This window comes from Cucurbita pepo, chromosome 12, assembly GCF_057944985.1.
Source record: "Cucurbita pepo subsp. pepo isolate OVF chromosome 12, ASM5794498v1, whole genome shotgun sequence".
NCBI lineage: Eukaryota > Viridiplantae > Streptophyta > Magnoliopsida > Cucurbitales > Cucurbitaceae > Cucurbita > Cucurbita pepo.
Window position 1 is genome coordinate 15,341,535 of NC_141809.1, and position 11,639 is coordinate 15,353,173.

The following is an 11,639-nucleotide window of genomic DNA, read 5'->3' on the forward strand; positions in this document are numbered from 1 at the left end:
CTTTTTTTTTTTTTTTTTTTTTTTTTTTTTTTTTTTTTTTTTTTTTTTTTTTTTTTAGTTCTAACGGTAAAAAGATTGTGCTCTCCCTCCTTAATAAACCACCACTCGTTTAACTCACACGTTTAAAATTATCCATTTAACCCACACGTTTAAAATTATGCCGAGACTCATCCAAAATGAGGTAGAGAATCCTGGTTAAAATAAAGAATGAGAGAAGAACTGGGGAGAAATTTTTCCTCGGGAGGTTCATGGCCAAATCCCCCATCAAATTCACTATATATGTATATATCGAATTTTTAGAAATTATGTTACCTATCTTATTATATTAGTTATTTTACATTTGTTTTAATAAAAATTAGAGTGAATATAAATTATTTATGAAACTAATAATTAAAAAAAAAAAAAACAATATTTTTTAAATGGATTTATAGTTTATGTTTTTAGGGGAAAAAAACAAAATTAGATTGTTATGAAATGATTCAGAAAGAAGTTGTGTTGGCTTCATGATTACGTTGCTTGTTTTTGTTTGGCTAAAGAGGGAAGTAATAAGCAAGAACATAGGATACTATTCCTTCCTTCATGCTTTGCCATTCTTCAAACTTTTAAATCAATGGCCAATGCAACAACGATCCAACAAAGCAGATATAAAACACTCGAGAATTCTATAAAAACTATAACAATCCAAGTCCACTGCTAACAAATATTGTCCTCTTTGGACTTTCCCTTTCGGGCTTCCCCTCAAAGATTTTAAAACTCGTCTGCAAGAGAGGTTTCCACATCCTTATAAAGAATGTTTCGTTCTTCTCTCCAACCCGCATGGGATCTCACCTAAACATAACTGGGGTTATCAGATAATTCCCTGGAACAAAGACTCGAAATTATTCTCCTACCATTCAAGTACCTGAAGGATTTCTGGATATTAATAAGCACATGCATTTGCTTCAACAGTATGGTTACCAATTGTCCAATGCAGAATTTCTACACTACAATAACGTTCACAAAAGTCATTCAATACCTTCGAAGTTCATCGTCCAGGTTTCAGTGAACGTCGAGAATCTAACACGAAAAGGTTATGGAGTTCCTTGGTTACTACAGCTGCACTCCTCAAAGCAGAAACTTCATAAAATGTTAGAGTGAACGTAGCAAGGATCTGATACCTCAACAATAAAATGTTAAGAACGGCCTATTCCAATAAGCCAATGATATATAAGTTCTACGTACTTTATTTCTTTACAGCTCAATGGATTGACCAATAACCGAGCATAATCACACTATCTGCTTTTACTGCAAGAAGTGAAGGCAAAAATACTTATAAACACAGCAAAAAAGAACGAAATCAAAGACAACTCGACGTTACATGTTGGTGGGTCGTGTATGCAGTCCAAAAATTTCCACGAGCTTGAATGGTTATATGATGCTACAACCAAACTCGACTACGGGTCACCATCATAGAGTCCATCCAAAGTTGGTGATGATGAATCTATTAAAATTTTCCTGTCACCGTCCCGAAAATCCGCGAACAGTGAATCTTCAGCCTTTTGACCATCCCAATTGTTTCCCCCCAAATCCAATAGCTTTAGGTTACCTATGTTTTAAAACATAAATCCTTGAGTATCTTATCACTCCACAAACAACATGAAGTAATAGCATATGATGAATTCTAAGGATCTAGCTAACATCAAGTAAATAAAATAATTTATCTCGTGCACTTCATAGCAATAAAAAAATTTAGCTCATATTCAAAGATCCCATCCCTTCGTATTACATGTTTGTGTCGAAGCCCTCGGATGAATATTCTGAAGCTTCAGCATATTGTGGATTCTTTTTCACCCTTTAAATTGGCTCAGGGGATAGAATCTCATTTTGGAAAGATGCTTGGATTCATAATACTCTATCATCCAGATTTTCGTCCATTTTCAGATTGTCTACTACTTAGAATTGTTCAATAGCAGACTCTTGGGATTCTTTTAGTAATTCCTAGAAAATAATTCTTAAAAGAAATTTAAAAGATGATTAAATTGCTCTATTCAGCGAGATTATTTTCATCTCAGCAGTGTCAACTTAATTCTTCTTCTGACTGTAAGATTTGGTTACTTGATTCGAGTAGTTCATTCTCGGTAAGTAACAACAGCCTAGAGAAAGAAAAGAACAAGGACAAGGGCGATATCGCAACATGTAGATATCCTAGTCTAGAATCTATATTTGAACGATTCTTTAACAATATTCATGATCTTTTTGGAGGATGGAAATGAAAATTGCATTTCCACCCAAAACTCCCCAACTCTAGCCTTGAATATTGTTAAATGTAAAAGTAAAAATATGACGATAATAAATTAACACAAAGATTCAATTTGTACAATAGGTACCTTTAGCGCTTTTCAGGGCAGAACGAATGATGCTTAAGGATTCAACGGGCATTAGATTGTATGATGCATTGACAGAAACAAGATCTGATGCCCCAGGCAAGAGCTTCAACAAAAATGTTGCTATCTCTATCCCACCACGGTTTTTGCTACAATACGAAACATAGGCATCTAGATCTTGAGGCAATCTAGAAAAGAGGACTAATGAAGTAGTTCTTGAATGTTAATTTTGAACCTTATATTGATGTTCACAATATTTGACCCTTCAGGTATTCCTTCAATTAAATCCTGAAACCCGCATGGACCCAAGCCAATGCCTTCAACATTCAGTACTTGAATTGATTTCCGCATGAAAACACCCAAAGCTGCTGCTACCGAGCTTTAAAAAAAAAGTATACAGAATCGAATATATGAGTGGAAAATATTAAATAGTGGTAATTTCTGGTTATTGTCAGTTATGCAAACCTTCCAAGGCTATTATCTGCAAGAGAAAGTGACCTCAGTGGTTTCCTTAAAGTCGTCAACACATTTAAGAGTTGTGTGACTCCATCACAGGAAAGCTCACAGTTCTCTAAATTTAGATCAGCAAAAGGAAAGCTTCTTTCAGAAACTTCAACAAAATAAGGGATTAAGTTCCTGCAAATCCACAAAGGTTGGTAAGAACTTGCTTATGCTAGAGCTAAATAGCACACGACAAAAGAAAAAAAAAAGGACCTGATTCCATCATCCTCGATGGGATTATCACTTATATCCAAGAACTCCAAGTTTGGTATATGAGCCAAAGCATATCTTAGGTTATCTGCATCATCTTTGCGCAGCTCGTTTCCCCTAAAATAAGAAAAATGATGCATCTCAGCACAAGGATTACCAGAAGTAAACTATTCTACTAAATTGCAAATTTTAAAGACCCATGTACGCCCAATTATACTTTGGATATTTGATATGGGTCTAGAGAGTCTAAAAAGACGTATAAATGAACATGAGCTATTGTTTTACATTTCCTAAGTCGACATTTCGTCTCACAGGCATTTCAGGTAGACTAAGTACCAAGTAGGAATAGTTGGGGAGTCATCCTAATCGTGAACTTCCCTTGATGGGTTAGGGTCTGCTAGGGAGTTTATTAGTCACCTACGGGGGACCTAGGGTCATCCTAACGTGAACTTCCCTTGATGGTAAACTATTGGGGAGCACCCAATAGACAAATACGGCGGTCGAAGTACTTGTCTGTTCATAGACACGACTTACTGCACACACAAGAATTACGAATGGAATTAAAATACAAAAAGAAAATTAAAAAGGAATTATCCAAGCTTTACCAAGATTTAAATGAATCTAGTCCAATTTAGCCCAATCCTAGGCTACATCACAACAAAGTATCTTTGATACCTTAAATTGAGTACACGCAGTGATTGCAAGGACTTGCCAGCAATAGAAAATGCCGGAATGCCGCTCAAAGATCTCCTATTAAAATTGGAGAGCCATCCTGCCATCTGCAAAGTTCTTGGAAAGGTATTGCATTGATTGCCTTCATAACAACCAAATTTTGAGAAGAAAAAATATGCATACTCACATTATTTTCAGAAAGATCAAGGTCAGATAAACAAGATGAAGCATCAAGAAGAGTGTGAAAGACAAGTTTCCCAAAATTTTTGCCCAGGAAGTTCTCACAGAGTTTGAAAGAATATAAATTCCTGAAAATAAATAGAAAAAATAGTTACAACCAAGCTTTGAAAAAAGTTGAAGAGATATAAGCAATTCAAAATAAATAGAAGCTCGTGCAAGCAATATCTTTTTACTTTCCCAATTGATTGGGTCAAAGATATAGGACAAAATGGGATAAGTAAGAGTATCATACTGTTGAAGGCCAACATACCTCTTGCTTTTATATTTAACACTCAGACACAATATGTTTCTCATACGCATTAAAAAAATGAAAATAGGTGAAATCCAAATTGGTAGACGTACCTTCCTAATGACAAAAATGATACTAGTCCCGAAGGAAGAGCAACAGGGTCAGTTTCATCGAAGTATGATGCATTAATTGAGAAGTGCAGTACACCATGTGTTTTTCTATTATGGAGTAGAGCATCACAAATTGAATTAACAGAAGCTGAAGATAGCTTGCAATGAATGAGTTCAAGGGATGTTAAAGTTTCTCTGTTCTGGTTTAGGAGTTTGCATAACCCACTGACCTGTGCAAATATAAAGCCAAGTCACAATAACACATTTAAATGATATATGAAAAGCTAAAAGTTACTTGAAAATTACTTGCCACCAAATTTTCGAGGAGACGAAAACAAAAAGGAAGCCCAAAACTAAAATGCACATTATAAACTTCATCAATACCAATAAAAAACAATCTACTATGACATTATACAAAAAATATAACCTCCCACGATCAACATTACACAAAAAAACTAATGACAGATTTCTTATGGGAGGGGGTGAAAGAAGGGAAGGGTTCTCACCCGGTGAGATGGGAGGTGGTCACTAGGCCTCCGGACATAAGAGGTCTAGGTATTGGTAATATTAGGGCAAAAAACACATACTTGTTGGCTAAATGGATTTGGCAATTCTATATTAAAGCCAATACCTTATGGTACAAGGTTATTGTTAGTAAGTACAGGCCTCATCCCTTTGATTGGTCCAGTAAGGGGTTAAAAGGAACTTCCCGAAACCCGTGGAAAGCAATTTCTTCTAAGTTTCTTCTTATTCTCGTGTTATTTATAATGAGGTTGGGAATGGGCGGGACACTTACTTTGGGGAGAGAGTGGTTGAGGAAAAAACTCCTCTACTCCTTGTACCCTCATTTATATCATTTTCCTCTCTTAAAAATCATTTTGTTCGTTTGATCCTCGATTGTGCAGACTTGTTGCCTTCTCATTCCTTGGGTTTTCATCGTCCTTTGATTGATAGGGAAACTTCAGACGTTGTAGCCAGTGTTGCATAAAAGAGTTAATACCTTGGATTGGGTCTCGGCTTGAGGGTCTTTGGTGGTTGGGTGCATTGTTGTATTCTCAACAAGAGGGTGGCAGAGGACATGGATCATATCTTGTGGAGTTGTAATTTTGTTTGTGCTGTCCGACATGATTTCTATGATGCGTTTAGTTTCAACTTTGACAACATTCTAAGTTAGATGGAGATGCTTGAGGAGCTTTTCCTCCATCTGCCCTTTTGCGATAAAGGGTTGCTTTTGTGGAAGGTTGGAGTGTGTGCTATTTTGTGGGAGCCGAGAGGCAAGAGAAACGATAGAATCTTCAAAGAGCAGAGATAATTCTTTTGGAAATTAAAATTTTTTAAGACCAATCAGACCTTTTCTTAAACCGCAAAGACTAATCTTGTAATTTAACCAAGAATAAATTATGAACGCTTGCTCCATCATTAAAATATAAAGGACAGCAACTAGGATTCAACACCAAATCAAGGCATTTTCTTATACTCATTTAATATGCAAGAAGAAATTATCTATTAATTCATACATAAATAAGAACTGAACTCACTTGCTCCTGGAATCTGATCCACCTTAATACCAAAGTCTGCAACCTGCAGCTCCTTAATAGATGCTGCAGCAAGGTAGTATGAAAAAAATAAGAAAATGGGAAAAAAAAACAGATTTTTACTGAAGTGACACACAAAAGAAGGTAAAAAAATAATTGTTACACAAAATAAATTCTAAAGAGGCAGGGCTAGCCCCGCTTGTCTTACAGAACATGACATAATTTTTAGTATTGAAAAATCAATGGACTTGTGAGTCTCATCTTTGGTCCCCATTTTACTTCATAATGCTGTGAAGAGTAACAGCACTAATGCATAAAGAAGTTTCATTACTTTTAGCATAAGTGCGTAATTGGGCCCTTTCACTCTCATAAGGAGCATTACCAGTTGCACGGAACAATGGTACCTACTTATCAACTTTTATAACTTTCTTCTAAATGCAATATTTTTCATTTTGCGTAATTCCTTTTATTATTATTATTATTATGTTATTCAATAAGAAACCAATGTTTAAAATAAAAATAATAATAAAAAAAGCAATAAAAATAGACCATACAAAAATTTATTATTCCTTTTTTTACATGAACATGAATTTAAAACATATTTTACTGATATGCACAAGTTTTATCCAGAATATGAATAATGATACAAATGAAATCTAAAGAACAACGATGGCATTAAAAGTATTAAGAAAAATAATAATAATACATCGACTTACACATATTTCTGAAACACAGAGAATACTCTGAAGGCTCAAACATCTGTGTACCAATAAAAGTACATAGGATAAGAAGATAAACCTCCGCTGAACACAAAATATAAATTGTACTGTAATGATATAAAAAGATGTGCTAAGAAAAATTGAAAACATTCGATCACTAAGATTAACTCTATTTCTTTTTTTTTTTTTTTTTTTTTTTTTTTTTTTTTTTTTGGTAAGTTTGTACTGATATTGAGGGAGCTATTTTTTGTGCTTTTCTCCGGTAAAGACCCTACTTAAAATTCCAAGTCCATTTCTATGTTAGATTGTAGTTGGAAGGGCACTTTTCTGTTATTATGCATGTCCTAAGAAGTCATAGGCATAAATTAGATTAAATCACAACGGACAGTCTTAAATGTGTGGACTTAAATGGCATTAGCAGTAGAACCTCTATAAGACATTGAGCACATCAAGAAAACCCAGTAGTACAAATTCAATCTGAAGAAGCAGCACTAGTAAATGCTCAATAAGTGAACAAGTATAGCACCCACGTGTTGTCTATGTCTAAGTTAACGAAATGCATCCAACTGCCAACTTGTATATGGAACCAAGTTAAATGCCATAATGAAGAACTTACTGAGCATAGCACCCAAACTGTTGGCAATGATAGCTTAGTTTTCTATACTTTCCACACCATAAATGAACAGATCCTTCGCTGGCAATATATTTCAGCATAGAATCTGCAAAAGAAAGGGGGGTAAGCTACTGGACGTAGTTCACCTTTCACCTCACTCAATGTCGAGTGACAACTTTTAACCATGTTTACCCATAAGCTAGATGCATAAGGTCTTTGAATTTTTGCCCAATATATACCCTTTCATTTGATCTATAAAAATATGGTTCCTCGTTTATTATAAAAAAATAACCAACGGTAGAAGAATGTTCCACCGAATTACCATACAACATTTATAAAAAATAAAAAAAATAAAACATCATTATCACCTGACATCTCTATTTCTCCAATACATTTAGAAAAAGATGGTACTGAGGCTATTTCTGCCGCTTCATCCAGGCAACTGCTTTTTATGGTTGACATGCAAAAAAGTTCAAACCATAAATATAAGATGAATCAAGAGTCATTGTGAACAAACACGCCATCTTTTCAGGTAGGTATACCTTTGCAAGTGCCTCTCCCAATACATCTGCTGCCAATCAACAGCCTGGATAGTATCAGTTAGCTTTGACCATCGTAAATTGAAATTCTTCTTCCACGCTAAATTAAAATTACGGTACCTATAAAGTTATACTTGCATCATTAAGGCAGTGGTTTTCTTTTCTCTTCCTTCCCGAATATTTTACCCTCATTACACCTCAACCAAGAAAAACAAGATGCTAAACTAGAATATGGTGAAATTGAAAAACCTTCTGCGCTTCCGCCCATCCTTAGGGCAATCATTATCATATTCATCTTCATTCTGGAGCTCAAATGGCCTGCTCAAGGAATATTATAAAAGTTAAGTCCACAGCTCACACTTGAAAATGGTTGTTACTGAAGTGATGTATCATTGTTATTTTTCAGATTCTCATTGAAATTGTTCCAAATGTTCAAAATTACAAATTCATCAGACTGGAAGATAGTTCATTATCAAAATAATAATAATAATAATAATAAATAATAAATAATAAATAAAACATCAGGCTGGAAGATAGTTGGCATGTTCAAAATTGGGGGAAATTTGATGGAGTTCGTGTAACTCAACTTCCTAACATCAAATCAGTGGGATAGGAAGGAAATATTAATTGAAAGTTCAATCAGGAAAGGCTTACAAAAGAAGCCACACAAGACCTTGTCGCCTAGGAAGGGTTCCAGTTCAAGAGAATAAGACAAAAGGGATAATTACAAAATTCTTTCAACACGAACGCCCAAAGTAAGGGATTAAATCTAGCTACATACGCCCAAATTATCATGGCTTCAGAAGAAAACCCAAATCCGAGAAACCAAGAAAAACTCAATCACCCATCTGTATGTACCAACTTCTTGTTAGTTTCTAAGACTTCACGAAAACCAAATCGCCTTTAATCCAAGACAGAAATCTAAAGACAGAAACTTCTTCCTCGTATTCTCTCAATCCCCTTTTCCCCATTTCATTTCCCAAATCCTCATTTCTTCCCATCATCCCAATCCTCATAATCTCTTCAAAATCATTTTGTCACTGCACATTTCGATTCTTCAATCACAATTTTTCAGTCTCCTCTATTGCAGAATAGGAGTGAAAAAGAATCTTCACTCATTTAGCATTGATGGTCTTTTTGTTGGATTTTTCTATGATCGGTCTTTCTTGGGTTGTTCTTCTTACAAGTCTTATGCGGAGCTCTTGAGCAAATGTTTCTCTGTAGTTTTGATGGTCACTGAGAATTAATTTTGCATTTTGGTAATTGATTTTTGTCCCTGGTTCTATGAATAATCAGACGAAGAAATAAATGGGTGGAATAGGTGATAACGCACATAGTGAGTTATTAGTCTCACGCACCATATGAACTTAGGATTCAAAAACCACCTTTCGCTCGAGCTATATATTAAAGCACAAGCTTGTTTAAATCATGCTATCAACTTACTAATCTCACAGACCCCATGAACTTAGGGTTCGGAAATCCACCTTTCACTCAAGCTACACACTTATTTTTACCCCTAACCAAACACAAGTTATAAAGGTTCACTTTTTCTCTTCTTCCACACAATCCAAATATAGGCAAAACAAATTCCCAACCCAAGCTACATAAATATACCCTCAGTGTCAAATAAATCCGTGTTTGATTGTGGCAGAAAATTGCGCATTAACAACAATACTTTGCTTTAAATGATGCTTCACAGAAACATCTACCTGAAAGTTCAGCATATATAGCTCTCACTGGTTAAGCATATCTTTCTCCAGGTTGAAGGTTCAAACTTCCCCTCTCATATTTGTTGAACTCGTAGAGAAAATCAATAAAATAAAGGTTTCCAGTTCAAAATTTTATGCGATACTCATACACACTAAAAAAACCACGTGGATATGACAGTCTTCATTCATCCTAAATGATAAGATTTGATAAGTTAATTAGGGTAGGACGACGTACATTCCAGACTGTAAATTCTGCAAAGCCAACGGTGGCAGCTGCGAAGCCAGGGTATCCAACAGGTCGGGCGGAAGGTCATAGACAGCCGGTGGAACGTCATCCCCTAACAGTCAAAAAGAACAACGGATTGAGAAAACACAGTAGAAGAAGGAATGCGGAGGAAAAGAGTATAAGTAGCACAAGAACTATGGAGATGATATGATTACTTCGAACGATCTCGTCTCTGACTAGGGCTGTGCATAGAAAGAGCAGCGAAGGAGCTTCAGCCATGAAAACTGAAATGGAAAAGAACAGAATTGGAAATGGAACTGGACAATGGTCAGCGACGAGTACAAGATTAGGAATTATTACCGAAGGAAGACGGACACCGCAATTGTACGGCGGAAGAGGAGAAATAGCGGCGGAGACGGCGTTTTCACGGCATTCAGCCACCAAGAACAGATCAAAATTATATGTTATTTTCTGTGTTACTTTGTAAAAATATCTGATAACCATCCGTCGCTGAATTAATAAAATATCTCTAGTTTTATTTTATTCTTATTTTTTTTATCACCAAACTATTCCTAAATTTACACAAAAAAAAAAAAAAAAAAAAAACCTTAAATTTTATAAAATTACATTAATACCCTTGAATAGTAAATACTTATAAAATTTTAAAATTAGTATTAATATCTTTTACCTTTAAAATTAAAAAATATATATTACCATTAATATATAGACAAAAACTATTTATCGTTATTCTAGAAAGCTTGTAATTTGTTTTACACAGTGAAAAATGTTTTTTTTTTTTTTAATTAAGAGTGTTCTTTAAATTTTGAGGAGTTCAAAGGTTTTTAAATTAATACCCGACACCGTGGTGCATAGCCACGTGCTCTAATCCTCTGCAGAAAGGCTCGTTCAAGTTGTAAACGACCTCAGATCGTCTAAGATAGAAGAATGACAGTCCCGCTTATGGGGTCAAATCAATCTTCAACTATTTTAAGTTATTTGTTTGTGGTTAGTGGAGAACCATCGGACTAAATTTGTCATCAAATTGAGATTCTTTTGTTTTCTTCTTCACGCCTAATCATAAAACTGCTTGTTGAACTTCCAAGAGTGTGTTACTCGATCCCCCACTAGCAAATCATGTTAGCTTCACATGAAAGTCTCATCACTCGGCCTCTTTCCTATTCTGCTTTGCCGTTTATTAAGAGACAAGTCCCTTTGAAGCAGCCCACCTTTATTCATCTCTACCAGCTGCCATACACCCTGACATCCAGAGTCGTCAAATGAGCCACGTTAATCAAGCACAAATTTATACGCATTGGCCCCGTAGTATCCATCTGCCAGAAGGTCCAAATGAAAGACCCGAACCTACGTGAACAGGCGCACTCCCGCTCCGCTGAGTCTGTATGTACAGTATGATAGAGCGAGACAAAAGGGCCAGTATGCATTAAGTGCAATGGAAACAGCACATGTGTGAAGCCACATATATTGTTACCAAATGAATTAATGAAATGGGGCCGCCTTGCCTTACACGTTGCTCTGCTACCCATTGTCATTCCGACTTCCAACTTCTCTTTCTTATTTCTATGTCCTTTCTTTATTGTATCCATACGCTCATTGGTTTGCATATGGATTTGCCTGCAATTTTACACCAAACTTCACAATCCCAACTCATCACAGTTCCCAACTTAACCACTAGCATGTGCTCGAATCAAATCCAGTACCTATAATTTGGTAAGATCTTCCAAAAAACCCCTGTCATACGCAAACGAGCACTTGAACAAAAACTATATTAAGACAACAAAACTCTCGGTACTTCTACAATGATATGCTATTGTCTCACAAAAACAAGATCTTTACTTATAAACCATAAATCAAAGCTACAAGTCTTTCCTTGAAATGATTCGGACCGATGTTTGCATCCTTAACATGCCCCTCTATCAATTCGAAGACGAATAAAAACCGAAGACAGGATCATA

At 35.5% G+C, this 11,639-nt stretch overlaps 1 protein-coding gene across 7 annotated transcripts; it reads right to left on the reverse strand.

Moving 5' to 3' along the window:
- Nucleotides 1–1,170: 1,170 nt before the first annotated feature.
- Nucleotides 1,171–10,183, reverse strand: LOC111807525 (RNI-like superfamily protein). 7 transcript variants are annotated; one of them, XM_023693272.2, is made up of 17 exons: nt 10,027–10,183; nt 9,882–9,950; nt 9,676–9,778; nt 7,981–8,049; nt 7,735–7,851; nt 7,561–7,634; nt 7,196–7,298; nt 6,577–6,619; nt 5,864–5,926; nt 4,329–4,555; nt 3,934–4,054; nt 3,750–3,853; nt 3,078–3,191; nt 2,829–2,999; nt 2,599–2,742; nt 2,367–2,512; nt 1,171–1,585 (listed from the first exon to the last, which is right to left on the reverse strand). In XM_023693272.2, the coding sequence occupies exons 2-17, from the start codon at nt 9,943–9,945 to the stop codon at nt 1,434–1,436; spliced, it is 1,815 nt and encodes a 604-aa protein (XP_023549040.2). In that variant the 5' UTR covers nt 9,946–9,950; nt 10,027–10,183; the 3' UTR covers nt 1,171–1,433. The 7 variants fall into 7 exon arrangements, with proteins under 7 accessions (XP_023549040.2, XP_023549043.2, XP_086985412.1 ...); XM_023693275.2 differs by having other exon boundaries at nt 7,735–7,831; nt 10,027–10,136; XM_087129286.1 differs by lacking the exons at nt 9,882–9,950; nt 10,027–10,183 and having other exon boundaries at nt 7,735–7,778; nt 9,676–9,735.
- Nucleotides 10,184–11,639: the final 1,456 nt, after the last annotated feature.